We start from the raw sequence: 24,176 nt of genomic DNA, 5'->3' as shown, positions 1-24,176 counted from the left end.
TACTACATCCATATGGCACTGAGAAATATCACAGTGCTGGCTTCTGGTTCATATCCAAACATCTATAGATTTCCCAAGTAGACTTAAAGAATGTATCCCAATAAGCTAGAGAAAAATACAATGCAATAAGCAGCAAAGATTATCTTTTAGAGATTCTATCTGGCTCTTCTTCTGATTCATCTAATATATTTGTCTTTGCCCAAAACTCCATGACTACTTCTTGGACCTATTCAAGGTCAAGGAAGGTATGGATCCTGTTGTTTTCTGCCTCAAATTATCCCTGTATATGCAAAGCTACCTCACTTTATATCACTTTCTGTGAAAATCAGTTGGTCACATCTCCTCCCTTCACTTCCACATCTTGCACCTAAAGGACCAGGGAACACAGTTAAACACCTATAAAGCTCCTTGAGGCTGATATTATGTAGTTGTACCATCCTCTAATCCTCCCCAAGATACCATCTACCTTCTGATCATGCCTCCTTATTCACTTTGGTATCTGGCTCACCATTTTGCTTTTTAGTCAAAATTGTGCGATTGTCTACAAATTTGGGACCTAGAGGATTACAATATGCTAATGGATAATTCATCCAATAACTTGGTCTCTATGTTATTGGATGTCTTCACCATCATAAAACCTCCTAATGCTACATAACTGTCACTTTTGTAGCCACATTCTGCATCTTATTATCTCCTAAATCTGCTCTACTTCTGAACTCACAAATCACACATTCCACTCATTGACTGCAACCTCCTGTCCTTCCAGGTTGCTAGCTCATTCACTCCCATCACACTTGTACATTAATTTCACTGTTTCCACAGTGTACTTTCTCTCCTATTTTTCTCCCTATCCATCGTGTTGTCTTTTCTCAATCTAGCTTAGGTCCATCACTTTGCATGTTCTCTACCTAAAACCTTGAAACTCGCTTGCACTATTTTCCTTTACATCCACCTGACAAAACCGCTGTGTTGGAAAAAGTGAAGGAATCTTACTGTCTGCATGTCCCATGCCTGCTTCAGGGCTGCTGGGTGCTGCTGGAGGAAAATCATTAAACTAGGTAGAGAATATCTCTATCATTCTCTCTATTCAGCTTCCGCTCTCATGTTCCATAATAACTATTTCATATCTTCCCAGTCCTCAAACTTCCAGCTTCACTGTCTCTCCCTTTATTCTCAGGACATGATCTATTCTGCTTCACAGAGAATCAGAACAGCTATTAGACTGGAACTCGAGAAATTTTCTGTCACTAAATATGACAAATATACCTACCCTTTCCTTTCTAATACAACTGAAGAACTGCTCCTCATTCTTTCTAAGGCTAATCTCTCTTTTTTTTTTTAAGTTCAAAAGTCATATAATTAATTGTTTGCACTTTTTTTTGTTGTTGTTGGTCCTACATTTTCTTTTAGCATCTTTATTGGAGTATAATGGCTTTACAATGTTGTATTAGTTTCTGCTGTGTAACAAAGTGAATCAGCTATACGTATACATATATCCCCATATCTCCTCCCTCTTATGTCTCCCTCGCACCCTCCCTATCCCACCACTCTAGGTGGTCACAAAGCACCGAGCTGATCTCCCTGTGCCATGCGGCTGCTTCCCACTAGCTATCTATTTTACATTTGGTAGTGTATATATGTCCATGCCACTCTCACTTTGTCCCAGCTTACCCTTCCCCCTCCCCGCATCCTCAAGTCCATTCTCTCCATCTGAGTCTTTATTCCTGTCCTGCTCCTAGGTTCTTGAGAACCATTTTTTCTTTTTTTTTGGATTCCATATATATGTGTTAGCATATGGTATTTTTTTTCTCTTTCTGACTTACTCCACTCTGTATGACAGACTCTAGGTCCATCCACCTCACTACAAATAACTCAATTTCATTTCTTTTTATGGCTGAGTAATATTCCATTGTATATATGTGCCACATCTTCTTTATCTATTCATATGTCAATGGGCACTTAGGTTGCTTCCATGTCCTGGCTATTGTAAATAGAGCTGCAACGAATATTGTGGTACATGAGTCTTTTTGAGTTATGGTTTTCTCATGGTATATGCCCAGTAGTGGGATTGCTGGGTCGTATGGTAGTTCTATTTTTAGTTTTTTAAGGAACCTCCATACTGGTCTCCATAGTGGCTGTATCAATTTACATTCCCACCAACAGTGCAAGAGGGTTCCCTTTTCTCCACACCCTCTCCAGCATTTATTGTTTGTAGATTTTTTGATGATGGCCATTCTGACTGGTGTGAGGTGATACCTCACTGTAGTTTTGATTCGCATTTCTCTAATGATTAGTGATGTTGAGCATCCTTTCATGTATTTGTTGGCAATCTGTATATCTTCTTTGGAGAAATGTCTATTTAGGTCTTCTGCCCATTTTTGGATTGGGTTGTTTGTTTTTTTGATATTGAGCTGCATGAACTATTTGTATATTTTGGAGATTAATCCTTTGTCAGTTGCTTTGTTTGCAAATATTTTCTCCCATTCTGAGGGTTGTCTTTTCATCTTGTTTATGGTTTCCTTTTCTGTTCAAAAGATTTTAAATTTGGTTAGGTTCCATTTGTTTATTTTTGCTTTTGTTTCCATTTCTCTAGGAGGTGGGTCAAAAAGGATCTTGCTGTGATTTATGTCATAGAGTGTTCTGCCTATGTTCTCCTCCAAGAGTTGTATAGTGTCTGGCCTTACATTTAGGTCTTTAATCCATTTTGAGTTTATTTTTGTGTATGGTGTTAGGGAATGTTCTAGTTTCATTCATTTACATGTAGCTGTCCAGTTTTCCCAGCACCACTTATAGAAGAGGCTGTCTTTTCTCTATTGTATATTTTTGCCTCCTTATCAAAGAAAGGTGACCATATGTGCGTGGGTTTATCTCTGGGCTCTCTATCCTGTTCCACTGGGGGGACCTTCAAGATGGCGGAGGAGTAAGCCGTAGAGCTCCCCTTCCTCCCCACAAATACATCAGAAATACATCTACACGTGGAACAACTCCTACAGAACACCTGCTGAACGCTGGAAGAAGACCTCATACCTCCCAAAAGGCAAGAAACTCCCCACGTACCTGGGCAGGGCAAAAGAAAAAAAGAAAAAACAGACAAAATGGGGATGGGCCCTGCACCACTGGGAGGGAGCTGAGAAGGAGGAAAGGTTTCCACACACTAGGAAGACCCTTCACTGGAGGAGACGGGGTGGGGGGGTTAGGCAGGGGGGGAGCTTCGGAGCCACGGAGAAGAGCGCAGCAACAGAGGTGCAGAGGGCAAAGCGGTGAGATTCCCGCACAGAGGATCGGTGCCGACCAGCACTCACCAGCCTGAGCGGCTTGTCTGTTCACCCGCCGGGGCGGGCGGGCTGGGAGCTGAGGCTCGGACTTTGGAGGTCGGATCCCAGGGAGAGGACTGGGGTTGGCTGTGTGAACACAGCCTGAAGGGGGCTAGTGCACCACAGCTAGCTGGCAGGGAGTCCGGGAAAAAGTCTGCACCTGCTGAAGAGGCAAGAGACCATTGTTTCCTGGTGCGCGAGGAGAGGGGATTAAGAGCACCGCCTAAACGAGCTCCAGAGACGGGCGCGAGGCGCGGTTATCAGCACGGACCCCAGAGACGGACATGAGACGCTAGGGATGCTGCTGCCGCCACCAAGAAGCCTGTGTGCAAGCACAGGTCACTCTCCACACCTGCCCTCCTGGGAGCCTGTGCAGCCCGCCACTGCCAGGGCCCCGTGATTCAGGGACCACTTCCCCGGAAGAACGCACGGCGCGCCTCAGGCTGGTGCAAAGTCACGCCGGCCTCTGCCGCCGCAGGCCCGCCCCGCACTCCGTGCCCCTCCCTCCCCCGGGCCTGAGTGAGCCAGAGCCCCCGAATCAGCTGCTCCTTTAACCCCGTCCTGTCTGAGCGAAGAACAGACGCCCTCAGGCGACCTAGACGCAGAGGCGGGGCCAAATCCAAAACTGAGCCCCAGGAGCTGTGCGAACAAAGACAAAGGGAAATCTCTCCCAGCAGCCTCAGGAGCAGCGGATTAAATCTCCACAATCAACTTGATGTGCCCTGCATCTGTGGAATACATGAATAGAAAATGAATTATCCCAAATTAAGGAGGTGGACTTTGGGAGCAATGATATATATATATATTTTTTCCTTTTTCTCTTTTTGTGAGTGTGTATGCTTCTTTGTGTGATTTTGTCTGTATAGCTTTGCTTTTACCATTTGTCCTATGGTTCTGTCTGCTTTTCTTTTTAAGTATAGTTTTTTTTTAGCCCTAATCTCTTTTAAACCCTTCCTTTTTCTCTTTTAAAGCCTTCTGTTTTCTCAGGGACTTGTATCTTTACATATACCCTGCCTTTATACTCTATAAAGAATTACTTTTATTTTGTATTAGATTCTTCATGTCAATATTTAAATATGCTCACATCTTCCCCATTTTAAAAACAAAACAAAATAAAAACAACAACAAAACAGTTCTCAATTCATTCCAACCTGGCATCAGTTTCCTCTACTCCATAGAAGCAGTTTTCCTATGTTTATTAATGAACTTCTCTTTAGATCTGATATTTTTAAGTCCTGACTTTGCTTGACATCTTGGAATTTGAAAGTCTGGACGAGTTTTTCCTTTTAAAAATATTCTTTCCCCACACCTTCCCTGATACCATACTCTTCTGCTTTTTCTTCTACCTGTCTGGCCACTCTTCTTAGGTCTCCCACTTATCTTCCACTAACTGCCCTTAAATGTTGGCATGACATTCCACAGGTCCTATTCTCTTCTCATTCCATACTCTCTTGCTAAGCAAGCTCATCTATTCCCATGATTTAAATTACCCTATGTTTCCTGGCACTCCAAATATTTCCTCTATGCCATTCCTCACTCATGAGCTTCTGACCTAAATAACCAACTGCTTACTAAACATCTCAAAGTGAGTATTTCACAGCCAACTCAAATTCATTATGTACAAAGTGGAACTCATTATCTTCCCTCCCAAAATGTTCAGTGTTCCCCTTTGCAGTTAATGCAAATACCATTCATGCCTGATCATAAATTTGAAAATCTTTCTTGACTACTTCCTCTCTCTGATTACTTAATACAATGACCTGCAAATCTTGTTATTTATACCTTCTGGAAATGTCTTAAATATGTCTCCAATCTCAATCCAGACATCCCTTGTTGATGTAAAAGATAAACAAAAGTAATACATATATATTATTTATAAGTATATGATAGAAAGGAGGAAGCAGAAAAGGGCACCTTTAAAGGGGAAAAAATGTCTCCATCCTCCACTTTCCATCTGTCTCTCCAGAGATAACATCTGTTAACAACTTCTTATGATTCCTTCCAGAAGAAAGTTTTTCATAAAAATTCTCAGTACTTACATGCTTGTGATAGAGACTGCTAGCTGTCAATCTAAATATCTCTTGAAATACTGAAATAACAGTATTTTAGCGTGGCACATTAATGGCTAGTCTCAGTACATTTCCCAACCTCTCCTGCAACTTAGATGTGGCCATGAGATTAATTTTATATCCAACGGAATGGCAGTAGCAGTGATGTGCACCACTCCCCACCTGGTACTCATGCTGCCAACATGTTTCTTTTCGCTTACTATGAGCTTGAGCTAGCTTATGTCTGTGGCCTGGATTTGATCATGTGGACAAAGACACTGCCTCCAGGGGATGGTGAAGAAACAAAATAGGAGCAACCTGGGTCTTTGAATAACTAATGGAGCACAGTACCCACCAAACTGAAATTTCCCACTTTTATCTTGAATCACTACATTTTTTGGTAATAGTAACTGTTATAACAAAAAGACCTGTTCTTACTTATTGTTTTTTATCTTACTTTTTCACCTAACGAGTGAGACCTTTCCATACTGGTACACAGAAAAGTACACCAGTTTTTTCAATGGTTACACAATAGCGTGCAGTAAATTAATTGTTTAGTCCCCTATTACTGGAGTCGTTGGTTTTTTAAATTTCAGTTTCATGCTATTAAAACATGCTCCAATGTGCATCCTTGTATGTATATCTTGGCCATCTTTCATGAAGATATTACTAAGATAAAATCCTGATAAGGAGATTACAAGATCAAATGGTAAGTATAATTTTAAATTTTGTTACACTGCCACACCCAGAAAGACTGTATCAATTTATTGCCCTATTGCAAACGCAGAGTATCAATTAAGCTTTTCTATATTCTCAAAGGGATGAGTGGAAAGTGAACATTTATTTTTGTTTTCACCTGAATTACTTCAATTATGAGTGAGACTGAATACATTTTCATATGATTCATGGCCATTTTCTTTTCTTTTTAGTAAATGACGTCTTCATATCTTCTGCACATTATTCTCTTGGGTTGTTTCTCTTTTTCTTTTTGATTTGTATGAATTCTTTGTAAATTAAGGGGACTGTCTCTGCCATATATTCCACACATACATTTTCCAGTATATCAATTTTTCTTTGGCTATTATCTATAGTATTTCTTTAGTCATTAATTAGTTTGAAATTTTTATAAAATCAGATACATATTTTTCGGATTTTAATGTTCTGCTTGGTCAGGCTTTTCGTCAATACCTCTCCATTTTGGCTAGGCCCAAACTGCAGCTTTGTCTTCTCAGCACTGTGCAGCTTCTGAAATCTCTGTGCAGGTCTTCAGCCTGCAAGTAACTGTTCCTATCTAATCCTTCCAGAATCTCACTTTGAGGAGTGCAGCTTAGGAGCTGCCCAAGGACTTGCAGAGAACTTGTACATAGACTTTTGGGGGTCCTTCTCTGCAGCCCCCTCCTCTTTGGGATCCTGTCCTAAATCCTAGACTACTTAACATCAATCAACACTGATATCTCCTTTGCCCAGAAAATACACCATCTTTGCTTGCTTTGGCTATGGTTTGTACAATAGGATGCTCACAGAGAGAAAACCAAGGCACATATAGGGTTCCCACTGTGTTCTTTTCTATTTGCAAGGATCATAGCACTGTACTGGTTGTTTTCTAATGCCTAAACACAGTTATTTTATATGTTTTATCCAGTCTTTATAGTTACTTTAAGCAGGAGGCTAATTCTTATACCAGCTTACATAATGTCCAGAATCAAAGTGGATCAAATTAATTTAAAAGTTAAAAAAAAAAAAAGAATCGTTAGAAGAAAATGTGAGATAATAATATTTGGGGAAGGCTTGTCTAAGTATGATACAAACCTCAAAACCCATGAAAAAAGTATTGATACATTTTTTCTACAATGAAACAAAATAATTCTATTGGCAAAAATAAATTGCATTATAAATAAAGTCAAAAGTTAAACATAAAACTAGAAAATATTTGTAAATTATATTACATAAAAGAGCTAATTTTCTTGTACATAAGACACTCCTACAAGTTAAAAAACAAAAAAAGTCCAACAACTTAAGAGAAAAACAGTAAATGTATAGGAGCCCTCAGGTCCCAGTAAATGAAATCCACATATTCTAAAATATAAAAAAATATACTTAAACTCATGAAAAATAGAAGATGAAAATTAAATATATACATAACTCATAGTAGTAAATAGAAAAATATTTGAAAATATATTATCTTAGCAAGGGAGTTTAAATATACACCCTCTTATACGCTGATGTAAAAAAAAGTTGTAATAGAAAAAATGGCGTGACTATGATGAATAGATATTTAGTAATATCTATGCAAATTAAAAGTACACATTCTCTTTGGCCTAGGGTTTCCATGACTATACGTTTATATTATAGCTACTAACTCATGTCAGAATTACATGTCTAACTGGATAATTACTGCTTGAAATAAAATTAATAAAATAGTCTAAACGTCTATCAGAAGGAGAGGATTATTCAAATTAATTTTTGTACATCCACTAAAAAAAAAAACCAAACTGTGAAATTCTTAAAAAGAATCTGGAAACTCTTCATGTACTCAAATGGAAAGACTTCCAGTTCATATCAAGTAAAAAAATTAAAGAACATCACAAGAAATGTAGTGCGCTCCTGTTTGAATTATGGAAATGCACACATTTGTGCACCCAGACACACATACACAAAGATAGATATACTTTTCTGTATGCACAGAATATATCTTTTAGGATAAAATTTTGGAGAGAGTAACTGAAAGACAAGGATGGGAACATTATTTTCTCCTTGGATAGATTTTTCCATCATGAATATGTATCAAGTACTAAACATGATTTATTAAATGACCTAAAATTACAATACATAGAAAGCAATGAGAAAGAGACTATATTATATGAGATCCTAAGGTCTAGTAAAAATTGTAATCAAAGGAAAATATATAACTGTAAATATCTTCACTATTAAGTAGGATTAAAGATAAATGAATGTAGTATATTTTGATAAAAATAGCAACATATAACAGCCCCTCTCCCTAAAAAGTACTTGGAAGATTAAATATCTCAAAACAAAGGAATGAGAAAGGATAAATAACCCCTTAAATCTTTTCTTTCGAAAGATCAATAAAATAGATTAAACCCTCATGAGCAAGAAAGAAAAATATTTACTATTAAGAATTTCTCTAATTTTCTCTTCTTATACTTCTCTCCTCCGATTTTTTTTCCAGATAGAACTTTCTTTTTCAATTCTTCCCCATCTCTTATATGTTCTAATATATTCTATCACTCTCTATTTATGATGGCTTTCTTTAGCTTATAAAAATACATTAGAAACCAAAGCCATAAAACAAAAACTTTCACTCAACTCTACACACCTACACACCTTCCTTTTCTTCGTTGCCAAATATCTATATAAAATATTCTAAATTGGCATTACTATTTTTCAAACTGCAAGTTATGAGCTATTAATAGGTCATGAAATCAAATTTAGTGCTTCACAGTTCACATCCAATATTTTAAAATATGAGACAGACTAGAAAGCTGTACTTAACTGTGAATAATATACTATTTCATATATTGATAACATGTTCTTATTTTATCATTCATAGTAAGGATACACATTGTTCTGTACATCTTTTCTTTTAGTTATGTACTGTGCCTCATAATTCTAAGATGTACATCTTTTCTTATTTTAGCACCTCTGAAATTGAGATGCATCTTAACATTGATGGCATCTTAAAATCACAGTTGACCAGGCAGTGAACATGATATGGTTGTCACTGCACATTGTGAACTTGTCATAGCTTTTCATACTGTCATACTTGAAATGGGTTATATGCATTGTTTGCATTTTACGTATTTAAATTGCTATTCAAAATGTCTAAAATGAGCACAATAATATATCATTGAATCATAAATTATTATGCATGCAGAAAAGCATGGAAAGAGAGCCACCTCATATATAATACAGACTGATGAGAAAATAAGTCTAAATGTTATTTTAAAAATCTACCAGCACAGTTCTAGTTTCCCTCTTACCTTACTAGTCTCTTTCTATACTCCTTTGCTAGCTCCTTTGCCTGAAGTTGAAATATTGTAGTGATGTAGGGTTTAGTCCTTAGTCTCTTCTGTCCCATTTTCCATACCTATTTTCTCACAAGGTGATTTCTTTCAGGACTGTGACTCATTTCTGCCTCAGGGCCTTTATATCTGCAGTTCCCACTACTTAAAAACCCATCCTAGACCTTCATCTGACTAGCTCCCTCATTTGATTCATTCACATTTCTCACATTTATTACTCCACCAAATGTATGTGAACCAAAACACTTGATCTTCTCTCAAGCTCTGCTCCTCCACAAGTCTTCCCTATCTGTCTAATGGCACCAACGTTCATCCAGTTGCTGAGACTAAAGGCATAGGTGTCATCCTTGATTATTCTATTCCATTCACCCCTAAAGTTAAATCTGTCAGCAGGTGTTGTTAGCTCCATCTTCAAATTATATCCCGAATCTGACCTTTCCTCACTATTTCCATGTTCTGTAGGCAGAATCCATGTCATGGTACAGTATGGGTTTTGGTAGTGTAGAGGAGCTTTCCTCCATGCAGTGATTCTGGGGCACTGGCTCATTTCATCTTGTGGCTCTGCCACTCTCTAGGACATCTTAATCCTCCACCAGATCCTCTGTATCCAACCAGTAGATGAGGGAAGACCAAGAGTGTGAAGGATCATGTAGGAAGTTTTCAAAGGCCAGGCCTGGAAGTGGCCTAAATTCTACTGGCCAAAGCTTAGTCACATGGCCCAACCAAACTTCTAGGGAGGCTGGGAAACATATTCTAGCTGTCTGTTCATAACGTAAAGAAAATGGCACCACCTGCCAGATTGCATTTCCTTAATTTTTAAATAAAGAAAATTTTCTTTACTAAATACCTTTGGACACTATAATTTACTTCTTTTAAAGGTCCAGCTTTAGATTCAAGTCATTTTCTTCAATCTCAGAACTCTTACCTCCCCCACTGGCCTCACTTCCCTTCTAATACGCCTCTATGCATCAAACTTAACTACTTCTGAATCTGTATCCTGGCTAACTGCTTCTATGATTTCATACCTGCTTTTACAACAGATCTTTTCTATTTAAAATACAGATGTTGTATGTATTTGGTTAACGTTGTGTTTTTTTTAAAATTTCTTTCCCAACAGTCTATAAGTGTTTTCAGGATGAATACCATGTAAAAAATGTGGAATTCTATTGCTTATTGTTTAAATGTACCTACTATAAACATATTTAAATAAGTAAAAGATCCTGCAGGAACCTGCAGATGCAACATGTCTAAAAATAAACAAATTCTTTTTTCTTCCACCCTACATCTTTTCCTAACTCAGTTAATAAAATTACTGATCACTTAAGCTTAAATTCTAATGCTCATCTTTGATTGTACCCCCTTCAATACCGAAATTCAAGGCTAATCTAATTAATACTGTTTTATTTTACTTTGTTTTATTTTTCTTAGAAATGTATGTTTTTTATTTTATTTTATTATTATTTTTTTGACTGTACCACGTAGCTTGTGGGATCTTAGTTCCTCGACCAGATTGAACCCATGCCCTCGGCAGTGAAGGCACGGAGTCCAACCACTAGACTGCAAGGGAATTCCCAGAAATGTATAAGTTTTTATCTTTGAAATTGAAAAATAACCACTAGAAAATGACATATGTAAATATTGTTGCAGTTCGCTTTTTCTGATACATTATAAGCTATCTTAATCTTTATATAGGTATCTATACAGATTCTTTTCTTTTGCTTATTATTTTCTTTTCTTTGATTATTATTTCTGTTCCATTTATTCTCTGTTCTTTAGGAGCAATAATTTATAGATTTATCACCCTACAGGGTTCCTTTCTTTTTCCATATATATTTTTACTTCTATTCTACATCTTCGTGTTCTGAAATTTTTCAAGATTGTGGTTGACTCATATTTTCCCTATTGCCAAATCTGTTTTATTCTTCCATTCTGTACTAGCTTGCTGTGGCTACTTTAACAATGCCACAAACTTGGTGGTTTAAAAAAATAGAAATTTATTTTCTCAGTTCTAGAGGCCTGAAGTCCAAAATCAAGGTGTTGGCAGGGCTATGCTCCCTCCAAAGGCTCAGAGAGGGAATTCCTTGACTCTTCCAGCTTCTGATGGCTCCAGAAGTTCCTTGGTTTGTGAATATATCACTCCAAACTCTCCCTCCACAGTCACATTGCCTCCTTCTCTTCTGTGTGTCTAGTGCTGAAATCTCCTCCCTCTCTCTTATGAGGACACAAGTAATTACATTTAGGTCCCACCTGAATAATCTAAGATAAGCGCTTCCTCTGAAGATCCTTATCTTAAACATGTGTTTTGCCATATAAGGCAATATTTACTCTTGACATGTAACTTAATATTCACAGGTTCTGTGAATTAGGAACTAGATACATCCTTTGGTGGGGGCCACCATTCAGTCCATTACACATTCTAATTTTCAATTTGGTTTTCTTTTTTTTTTTTGCTGTGTTGGGTCTTTGTTGCTGCGCGCGGGCTTTCTCTAGTTGCTGTGGCGAGCGGGGGCTACTCTTTGTCGCGGTGCATGCGCTTCTCATTGCAGTGGCTTCTCGTTACAGAGCATGGGCTCTAGGCACGCAGGCTTCAGTAGTTGCAGCATGTGGGCCCTGGAGCACGCAGGCTTCAGTAGTTGTGGTGCACAGGCTTAGTTGCTCTGTGGCGTGTGGGATCTACCCAAACCAGGGCTCCAACCCATGTCCCCTGCATTGGCAGGTGGATTCTTAATCACTGCACCACCAGGGAAGTCCCCAATCTGGCTTTCTTATTTTCATTTCTATGAAGTATTTTATAAGACTGTGATGAATTGATTTTTCTATCAATGATTCTTAAGAAAGATACCTATGACTGCCTATTTTGAGTACATATCAAATAAAACTTGGACTGAGTTGACTCAGTCAACTCATAATTGAGTTGACTCACATGATATATGTGCCAACCTAGATCCTTCACAAGTGGACTTTCCAAAGTTTGTATCAAGGAAAAAATGGTTGATAGAAATTTCAAGACAAAGAAGCCTATGGGACAGGTGAGTGGAAAGAAGAGTAATCCTAATGACTAGTAGGTTCATCTTATCATTATAGTCATGGGATACCCCTGCAGTCACTACTGCTATTAAGGTCACCAAATACCTTCATCTTTTCAAACGGAAATGTCATCTTTCCTTCCTCATTTTTTTTTTTTTTCATTCTTTCAGGAGCATCTCATACAGTTAACCACTTTGGGCATCATGACTCACGTTCTTCCTTGATTTCCAAGTACCCTTACCAGCACTGTTTGGGTTTCCTTCTTATCTTGTTAGCCTCTTCACTCTCCTTTGTTATCTCTTTTGCCTGAAGTTGAAATACTGTACTGCTCTAGGACTTAATCCTTAAATTAAGTCTCCATACTCACTCCTTCATAAGGGGGTCTTGTTCAGGACTGTGACTCATTTCTACGTCAGGGCCTTTATAGTAGCAGTTTCCTCTACTTCAAAACCTATCCCAGACCCTCATACAGCTAGTTCCTTCTCATGATTCATTTACATTTTCCACATTTATATTTCTACCTAATGTGTCCAAACATAAAACACATCTTCTAATGTTCTTCCTTATCTTAGTTAATGGTATCATCATTTATCCAGTTGTTCAGACTAAAGGCATGGGTATCGCCATAGTTTATTCTATACCTCTTCTCCCTAAAGTCAAATCCATCAACTGGTATTTTTAGCTCTACCTTCATAATATATCCAGAAACTGACCTTTTTTCACAATTTCCATGGTATAGTAAACAGAATTCTAAAATGGAGCACAAGCTCCCCTACCCCTGCTATACATGCCTTGCATAATTCTGAGGAAAGTGAATGTAATGGACTTTACTTCCATGATTAAATTATGTCATTTGGCACAGCTGACCTTCAAATAGGGAAATTATCCAGGAAAATATCCTGACCCAATCACTTGGGCACCCTAAAAGCAGAGAGTTTTCTCTGGCTGGTCACAGAAGAGAAGTCAGAGATTTGGATTGTGGGAAGGATCTGATGCACCTTTGTGGACGTAAATATGGTGGGAGCCACGCATCAAGGAATGTGGGCAGCCTCTAGAAGACGAGAGCAACCACTGGCTTAGAACCAGCAAGAAAATGGGGACCTAAGTCCTATAACCACAAGGCACTGAATTCTGCTAACAACCTGAAGGAGCTTAAAAGCAGATTCTTCCCCAGAGCCTCCAGATAAGAACTCAGTCAACACCTTGATTTTGGCCTTTGAGACCCTGAGCAGAGAATCCAGCTATACTGTGCCTGGACTTATAACTTACAGAACTGTTTAATAATAAATGGCTGCTGTTTTAAGTCACTAAGTTTGTGGTTTATTATGCAGCAATAGAAAACCAATTCACATGCTAAAATCCTAATCCAAGATACCAGTCTATAGCCTGCACTACAGAAACAATCTCCTAATTGTGCTTGTTTCTCTTTGTACCCTTGTTTTCCTATACTCCATTATCGACACAACAGCAAGAGCAATCTTTTATTGCTAAGTTTTCTTTTCAAAACATAGATGAGGGACTTCCCTGGTGGCGCAGTGGTTAATAATCCTCCTGCCAGTGCAGGGGACGTGGGTTCGATCCCTTGTCCGGGAAGATCCCACATGCCGTGGAGCAACTAAGGCCATGTGCCACAACTACTGAGCCTGAGCGCCACAACTACTGAAGCCCACGTGCCTAGAGCTCATGCTCCACAATAAGAGAAGCCACTGCAATGAGAAGCTTGTGCACCACAACGAAGAGTAGCCCCTGCTCGCCGCAACTAGAGAAAGCCCGTGTGCAGCAACGAAGACTCAATGCAGCCAAAGATAAATAAATAAATTAATTAAAAAAAAAACTTTAAAAAAAAAGAACAGGGAGAAAAAAAAACATAGATGAGATCATGCCACTTACTTGCTTAAAACTTTCCAATGACTTTGCCATTATGTAGAATAAACCCCCAAATCCTTAACCTGGCCTATGGTATTCTATTTGATTTAGCTGTCACCTAACTCTCTACCTCGTCTCCTACCTCTAACCACAGTTATTCATTTTTCAAACATGCTAAACTTATTCCAAGCTCAGAGATTTTACATGTGCTCTCACTTCTACCTGAAATATTCTTTAGCCATCTCCTCATCTTTTGGCTTTCAGTTTAAATGCCACCTCCTTTTGCAGCTATCTTATCCATATTCTATACTAGTTATTCCCTATTTGCTTACTGTGCTTTGTTTCTATGGCATATTTTATTATTTAATTAAATATCATTTATTTCTATGTTCACTTATTTATTGTTTGTCTCTCTTCCAAGATTACAAACTAAGTATGGTCAGTCTTTATTGGTTTGTCAGTAGACAGATCAGAGCCTTGTATGTAATTGCTGAGCATGTAAAATGAAGACTAGTACCCCAGAGGAACCTCTTCCTTCCCCACCACCCATGCCCAGTGGTCTGTTTGAATTTTCAATACCAATCAGTAATTAACTTTCAAAAGTTTCTCCATGTAATAGATATCATCCCAGTACTTCCAGTCTGTAGGACTGAAAGAGGCCAAAAAACTTTTGCAATTACTCTACATTCCAAACTTGTTTTGCATGCCTATGTTCAAAGTCAGCAAAGCTTCCATTTAAGAAGGGGTTTCTGAATCTAATTCAACTTACATCATAGTTCTGTTGTTTTCTCTATCTAGGGGAATACAATCATTAATTAGTAATCTATGTTTTTTTTTTCTTTCTCTTTTTGGTTTAGCCCCAGAAGCATTTTATTTTTAAGAAATTCCTTCTCAATCCTAGCATGTAGTCAATTTTTCTTGGCATGTTGATTAGGGTATTTTCTCACTTCAGTTAGACGTTTTAACAGTATTACTTATGGTATCATATCGACTTGTAAGAAAACTTGAGACTTTCCAACAAAGCTCTCCAGAGATGGAGGCTATTTTGGAAGGTAGTTTTTTCCCATCATTGGAAAGTTTTTAGGTACAGGTAAGTAACCACATCGTAAGTAAGTGTTAAGAATTCAAGTTTCATATGTATAGCTTAACTAGAAGACTTGTGAAGTACTTTTGCATCTCTGAGTTATTACAATTCCTTATATGTATGAGAGTAGCCCCAATTAATAATACACTCTCCAGAGGATAGTCAACTAAAAGTGTCCTTCATGTTATAAAACTGATGTACTCTTGAAACAATTCTTACAACATACATTTCAACACACTTAACCTTATTTTCTTTTGGCTTTTTAAAAATAAATATGGAGATAAACAATTTTGGAAAATAATTTAAATCCTATGTTAATTAGGCTAGGTACTGTGAAATAATACTAAAGTTAAAATTCTCTCAGGAAGTAATATTTGGCTAGTCTATACATAAAATCAGTATGCCTAAATATGACTTATTTTATTATTAAATTTAAAAAATTTCAATATAAAGTCTTTAATTGCTATCTCATACTTAATTCTTTTATAGCTTGCAAAGACATTTAGAAGAATATGTTGAAAGTTAGGAAAACTTAACCTTGAAAAATCCCCAATTTATTTTTATATTATTTAAAAATTTTAAAGGAACTTACCCTGGTGCATAGTTGCATATGAAAAGTGCTGCATGTTTAATATGTCCAATTCTTGAACATGGAGTAACAGCACAACCAACTTTGTAAGACTTGTCCCAAACAAGCTAAAATAAAATTTTCAAAGAAAACATAAAAGTTAATTCTAAACATTTACTCTGCCATAGTATAAACAATAGTATATTCAATACACATAGGACCTTTAACAAAGCAATTCAAGGAATATGAACAATTCTTCATTTGGATGCAGGTAGAGAATTATCATGGATTTAGGGAAGCATTTCCAAAACTGTATTTAGAGAAACACTTTAATAGGTTCTACCAATACTGTATTCTTAGGATAAAGAGTCTGAGAAAAACTGATCCAGAATAATGTTTTAGAGCCAAAGGAAGACACCTGCTGAATCAATTTTTGACCTCTTGTTGACTCTGAGAGTTCTAGGTTATTGGCAAAGAGGGAGAGGGAAATGAGAAGACACAAAGTTTTGGAAGAATGGAAGTTGTGAATAAAAAGGAAAAAAAGAGGGGACAGTAAGATTATAGAAGGGAAGGAAAAGAAATACAAGAGTAGAAAGTAATTGAATGTTATCAGCATTTTTCTTTTCTTTTATTGAGGAAATTCCATTACAAAATAAAATGAAGTCTGGGCCTTTCATTAAAAAAATGAGTAAAAGAGCTGGTTCCTATAAAATAATGTCTTGCAAAATAGGTCTTGGAGTGAAAATATGAGAATAATTAAAGATATTCCAGAAATTCCTGAATGGCTTTAATATTCCTAATACTTACAAGTGAATGACAACAAAAAATTGTTTTGTTAACCTCTGTGGGAGAGGGAGAAACAATTTGTTTTCCTTTTCTCTATAGCTGAAGTCTTAGTGATTCCAAAAGAAATAGAGTTTCTTTAAAAGAATAGAGAATAGAATGTCTGTAACAGTTGAAGTTAAACAGGTCAAATGCAGGAAATGAAAATGTCTAGGAAACTAGACTTAAGGAGGAAAAAATACAGAGGAGTAGGTCAGGGAGTAGACTTTTACTCAGAGTATTGAAGTCATATTAAGGAGTCTAGCTTTGACATGAGTAAGACAGTAGAGAACCACTCTAACTTTCTAGGAGAAAAAATTGATTAAAAAATTTTTGAAACATAAATCATTTGATGGAACAGGAAGACATGAGTTCAACATGAAAAAATTCCAAGATTTTAAGTTCTACATTAGAGTCTATTGACTGAAAAATAATCTTTTAAATGAGCTTGGAAGTTAATTCAATAGTTTCTTGATACCTGATACAAATATTTATTGAAGACCTTAATAATGTCATGTTGCTGTGCTGAGAATACATGGATAAGAAGACAAGGTCCCTGCCCTTAGTGTAGTATTAGATATATAAACAGATGATTATAAAACAATGTAATATGTGAAAAAATAAATGTTTGTACACGAAATAAAAAGTGGTTCAGTGTTCTTGGAGTACAAAGTGTAAGAGTGAATTGTTAGACATGAGGTAGGAAAATAATTATATGTATTTGCATTTAAAATATTTTAATCAGTTATATAGTAGTATGTGTGCTGATCTGTGCAAAAAAAAATCATCTTTTACTTATGTTTATAGTCAATAAACTAAAACTAATTTTCATTTGCTAGTTTCTTTCTTTTCCAGTGTACATTATCTTAGAAAGGTACCTTTCATCTTTGGCTATGGAGATTAGACTTACTATATTTAAAGGAATGTTTTAATTGCATGGTTCAAATAATAGAAGAAATGATGAACATTTAGAAGATCTAGGACTGATTAGAATTTTGATTCTATTAGAGGTAATAATTTTACCATTTGAGTTTATTTATAAAATTGAAACACAATAACAACATAGTAGTAAAGCAATTAAGGAGTCTATTGAATTAATAATATAAAATTAGATACCTGTAGATAATTAGAACAGTTATCAGAGCAACTGTTCTTTTCAAAATTGTACTTTTTCCTCTGTGCGAACCAACTTCTGATAGCGATACTTGCAGTAAATTCATTTTCAGGGCCGACCCACATATTTTCACCAATACCATTAAATCTAGGATGGGCCATTTTTCGTTCTTCTAAATGAATATTACGTTCAAACACACATTTTTTCCCCCATGCTCTAGCAGTCCGTGACAAAGCTACATCCCAAGTCTGAAAAAAAAAATGCAAAAAGTAAAGAAGAAAAAATAACGAGTTATTTTTTTTTTGTGCTCTAAATTATTTTCCTTGAGTTCTCATAATTATATGTAAGGAAAACAATTCTTATTTTGTGCTTATGAGTCTGGTTTATGGAATTTATGTAGGAGAAAAAGTGTTTTGAGACAATTATAAATGAAACAACTATTTCCTGAGATGAAGGCTTATGCATATATTTGTAAGTAAAAAATCAGATTGTTAGATGATGCAAATGGTTATAATACTCTTACATGTAGTCTATTCAGAAAATGTGTATTTTTAATCTCATGCCTTTTATATGTAATAATACAATAATTTAAAATATTTAAGAACTATTTATTGAGCACTGATTATATGCAAATTATTGTACTGTGAGGAATAAAATATGAAGTCAACATAAATTTGTCCTCTAGTTGCTTACTGTTGTTAGGAGAAAAACCTGGGATAATATATACATACATATACATATATATACAAATACACATATATATATTTATATATATATTTTTTAACACATAGTGGTAGTTGGTAAATGTTATAAAAGGGGCACATGTAAAGTTTTTAGGATGTTCCTAGAAATGTAAGAAAATATCACAAGATGCTGCTCCCCTCCATTTATGGAAATATCCAGAAATGTGTACTTCTGACATATTTAGAGCCTCATTAAATTCATTGTTTAGTTAAGGACAAGAACAAAAACAACACAAATAGAAAAATCAACAAAATATTTGTAAAACCAACATGCTAAATATATATATGTTACAGTAAATCTGAAAATAAACATTTCTGAAAAACAATACTAAGATTTCCCTAGAGTTTTCTTGGTTAATTTCATAGATTATACAGAAGTACAATACAGAAAATATATTATAGAAAACTTTAGCATATACCCTCCCTCCCCGCACTATTTCCTCCCCAGAGGTAATCATTTTTAAAAAAATTGTTTATGTATAAATTTCTCTAGCTCCATATACACACATTCATATATAAGATATGTTAGGGTGTTTTAGATGAGTATTTTGTGATTTTTGTCTTTGCACGGTTTTAATCATACCATACACAATATTATTGGCCCGTAACTTGCAGTTTTCACTTAGAGAGATTGTTCCATATTAGCACAACTAGATCTACCTAATTTTTTGCAAACTTTTTATAGTATTCCATATTATGGCTAGCAGCATGTAATAAAGGTTACCGTTCCACTATTAATGGCCCTTCAGATTCTTTGCCATTTGCAAACAATGCTCCATGGACCATTTTTCTACTGCCTAATTTTGCATATTATTTACACATCACATGCTTACAATGCACCATGTCACTATTCTAAGTGGGTTTTTTCCTTCCATTTTTTTCCTTCCATTTTTATTGAGATATAATTGACACACAGCACTGTGTAAGTTTCAGGTGTACAGCATAATACATCATGAAATGATTAACACAATTAGTTTAGTGAACATCCATTATCTCATATAGATATAAAAACAAAATTTTTCCCTTGTGATGAGAACTCAAGATTTACTCTCTTAACAATTTCAGATATAACACACAGCAGTAGTGTTATATTAAACATTTGGACATCATCCCTAGTATTTATCTTATAACTGGAAGTTAGTACCTTTTAACCACCTTCATCCAATCCCCCACTGCCCCCACCCCCATAACCACAAATCTGATCTCTTTTTCTATGAGTATTTTTGTTTTTGTTGTTTTTTGAAGTATAATTGACCTACAACACTACTATGTTAGTTCCTGGTGAACAACATAGTGATTCAATATTTCCATACATTACAAAATAATCAGCACAAGCCTAGTTACCATTTGTCTCCATACAAAGATATTACATTATTTTTGACTGTACTTCCCAAATTTCATTCCCCTGGCTCACTTATTTTGTAACTGGAAGTTTGTACCTCTTAATTTCCCTCAGCTATTTCACTCATCCCCCCCGCCCACTCCCCTCTGGCAATCACCTGTTTGTTCTCTTTATCTATGACTCTGTTTCTGTTTGATTATGTTTGTTGTTTTCTGGACTCCATATATAAGTGAAATCATATGGTATTTGTCTTTCTCTGTCTGACTTATTTCACTTAGCATAATACCTTCTAGGTTCATCCATGTTGTTGCCAATAGCAAGATTTCATTCTTTTTTATGGCTGAGTAATATCCCATTGTGTATGTATATATATATATATATATATATATATATATATATATATATATACCACATCTTCTCTATCCATTCATTTATCGATGGGCACTTAGGTTGCTTCCATATCTCGGCTATTGTGAATAATGCTGCAATGAACACAGGAGTGCAGATACCTTTTTGAATTAGTGTATTTTTTGTTTTTTTTCTTCCGGAAAAATACCCAGAAGTGGAATTGCTGCCACTGGAATGTCTACTCCCTTGTTTCTATGAGTTTGACTTTTTTTTTTTCAGATTCCACATATAAGTGATACCATGCAATATTTATCTTTGTCTGGATTATTTCACTTAGCATAATGCCTTCAAGTTCCATCCCAGTTGTTGCAAATAGCAGGATTTCCTTCTTTTCTCATGGCTGAACAATATTCCATTGTATATATACACACCACTTCCTCTTTGTCCATTCGTCCATCGATGGGCACTTAGGTTGCTTCCATATCTTGGCTATTGTGAATAATGCTGCAGTGAACACAGGAGTGCAGACATCTCTGTAACATCCTGTTGTCATTTCCTTTGTTTTTATACCTAAGAGTGGAATTGCTGGATCATATGGTAGTTCTTTTTAAAATTTTTTAAGGAATCCTCCACACTAATTTCCATAGTGGTTGTACGAATATACATTCCCAACAACAATGTACAAATCTTCCCTTTTCTCTATATCCTCACCAATGTTTGTTTTCTCCTGTCTTTTTTGGTGATAGACATTTTAATGGGTGTGAAATGATATCTTATTGTGGTTTTAATTTGCATTTCCCAGATGATTAGTCATGTTGAGCACCTTTTTATGTACCTGTTAGCTAAAGCTATAAAATTCTTACAAGAAACAAAGGGGAAAAGCTTCATGACATTTGATTTGGCGATAATTTCTTAGATATGTCACCAAAAGCACAGGCAACAAGATAAAAAAATAGATAATTAGACTTAATTACAATTAAAAACTTTTGTGTATCAAAGGACACTATTAACAGAATGAAAGGCAACCTATGGAGGGGAGAAAACATCTGAAGATCATATATTTGACAAGGGATTTTATCCAGAATATATAAAGAATTCCTTCAATTCAGCTAACCAAAAGACTGTAACAACCTGACCAAAAAATGACCAAAGAACTTGTGCAAACATTTCTACAAAGAAGACATACAAATGGCCAATAAACACCTGAAAATATGCTCAACATAACTAATCATTAGGGAAATGAAAATCAAAACCATAATGACATACCACTTCACACCCATTAAAACAAGTGTTGGCAAGGATGTGGAGAAATTGAAACCCTGTGCATTGCTGGTAGGAATGCGAAATGTGCAGCCACTATGGGAAACAGAATGTCAGTTCTTCAAAAAATTAAGCATAGAATTTGTACATGTTTTTGCAATTCCATTTCTGGGTATATACCTAGTAAAGGTGAAAGCAGGGAATCGAACAGATATCTATTCATATACCTATGTCCACAGCAGCATTATTCACGATAACCAAAATGTGGAAGAAACTCAACTGTCCATGGAGAGATAAATGGATAAACAAAATGTGGTATATACATAAAGTAGAATATTATTCAGCCTTTAAGAGGATGGAAATTCTTTTAAAAAAATTTTTAAAAATTAATTTATTTTTTGGCTGTATTGGGTCTTTTTTGCTGTGCGGGCTTTCTCTAGTTGTGGAGAGCAGGGGCTACTCTTCATGCAGTGCACAGGTTTCTCATCACAGTGGCTTCTCTTGTTGCGGAGCACAGGCTCTAGGCGTGCAGGCTCAGTAGTTGTGGCACACGGGCTTAGTTGCTCCGTGGCATGTGGGATCTCCCCAGACCAGGGCTCGAACACATATTCCCTGTGTTGGCAGGTGGATTCTTAACCACTGCACCACCAAGGAAGTCCCAGAATGGAACCTTGAAGACATCATGCTAAGTGAAACAATCCAGTCACAAAGAGGAACACTTATGATTCTTATATGATGTACCTGGAGTAGTCAAATTTATGAGACAGAAAGTAGAATGGTAGTAGCCAGCAGAAAGAAGGGAATGGGGAGTTAGTGTTTAATGGGTGCAGAGTTTCTATTGCTTAGGATGAAAATGTTCTGGAGATGAATGGTGGTGATGATTGCACAACAATGTGAATGTATTTAATGTCATAGAACTGTACACTTAAAGATGGTTAAAATGGTAAATTTTATGTTATGTATATTTTACAATTAAAAAACCCAATAAATTTTTGAGTTTAAAAATTGTTTTGAGTTTAAAAACAAGGTAGAACAAAAATACTAGGTGACGACAACAACAGCATGGACATGGGCAGAAGACAATTTATGTGTTGTAATATCTTTTTAATGTTTAGAAGGTTATAGATGTTGATTAACTTTGGACTTTGTAAAGTATATACATTAAAATGTTAAGCATAACCAGTAAATAATAAAGATAAAATGTATGATTTCCAAACCTGTCAAGGAAAAGTTCTAAGTAGACCATACTATTATGATAGACTATACTATTTACAGTTATCATTTACATCTTAGTAAAATCCATGGGAAAAATATATACAAATTTTTAGAAAGAAGGATAAAATTTAGAGTGCAGCTTTAAACTGTACCCAAAACATTATTCTTTCAAAAATGTTCACATATTAATATATATATTGAGGGGACACAATATTATGCTTTATATTATTCTCTATGCTTTATGTTTGAAATAAAAATTTTAGACATTAGGAATACAGAGCCTATAAAAAGTTGAATTAAAAATATTTTGTGTCTATTCATTATCAGGAGGAATGCTAATCTTCAAACTTGGAAGAAATAGAATTAATCACAAAGGGTGGGAAATACATAGATATAACTCTCAAATATCCTCAAATTCTAATTAAATTCAAAAGATTAAAATTGGCTTGGATAAAACTATCTTCAGCAAATACAATGCTAGTATTGATATATTTCTATAAGAAAACATATAAACAGAAGAGGAAACTTACTGAGAATTCAAAAGGTAAAGAAAATGAACAAAATACGTACAAAATACGTCCAATCAAAATAACATTTTAAAATTAACATTAAAGCAAAGTTCCCTTTTATAATTTATTAGTTTAGCAAGTGACTGAAAATGTCCAAGCCAGTCAGATGTGGTATGTCCAGTCACATGTACGTATGGTATGTCACATGTGCAGTCCAGTAAATTAGTTCACGTGTCTGGCGTACATTGTCATGTGCGTGCATCCTCTACAAGTGGTTGTGCTTTGTGTGCTTACTTTGTGTAGCTTACTAATGAAGACCTGATGGAATTGAGGCCCAGAGAATGGACAAAGAGAGACTAGAGGAAGAAGAAGTAACTAAAGAACAGAAGAGATTCAAGACGCAGGAAATGGCAAGGGGATTTTCTTTATTTGAGGAGGCACTGTTAGTTTCTTTTTTTTTTTTTTCATTTTAACATCTTTATTGGAGTATAATTGCTTTACAATGGTATGTTAGTTTCAGCTTCACAACAAAATGAATCAGTTATATATATATACATATGTTCCCGTATCTCTTCCCGCTTGCGTCTCCCTCCCTCCCACCCTCCCTATCCCACCCCTCCAGGCAGTCACAAAGCACCGAGCTGATCTCCCTGTGCTATGCGGCTGCTTCCCACTAGCTATCTACCCTACGTTTGGTAGTGTATATATGTCCATGCCTCTCTCTCGCTTTGTCACAGTTGGCACTGTTAGTTTCTAAGGCACAGGACCTGAACGTAGTATGGTACACAAAGGTTGCAGCAGCCATTCAGAATGCAATCCAGTGCTACCATGTCATCTATGACAAGAAAAAAACAGCTACTACCCAGACATCAC

At 36.0% G+C, this 24,176-nt stretch overlaps 1 protein-coding gene across 1 annotated transcript in view; it reads right to left on the bottom strand.

Moving 5' to 3' along the window:
* Positions 1–24,176, bottom strand: part of GLIPR1L2 (GLIPR1 like 2) — a gene marked incomplete at its 3' end in the record, with an annotated part of 31,830 nt that overhangs the window by 5,437 nt on the left and 2,217 nt on the right. The window contains exons 2-3 of the mRNA XM_089921588.1: positions 17,889–18,134; positions 15,975–16,078 (exon numbers count right to left, since the gene is read on the bottom strand). Coding sequence (XP_089777714.1) covers positions 15,975–16,078; positions 17,889–18,134 — 350 coding nt within the window. The remainder of the gene's footprint in view (positions 1–15,974; positions 16,079–17,888; positions 18,135–24,176) is intronic.

Source organism: Delphinapterus leucas, chromosome 11, assembly GCF_059928025.1.
Source record: "Delphinapterus leucas isolate spDelLeu-1000000601 "Yukka" chromosome 11, BTC_Dleu_Yukka2, whole genome shotgun sequence".
Classification (NCBI taxonomy): Eukaryota; Metazoa; Chordata; class Mammalia; order Artiodactyla; family Monodontidae; genus Delphinapterus; species Delphinapterus leucas.
This window is presented reverse-complemented; position numbering and strand designations above follow the sequence as displayed.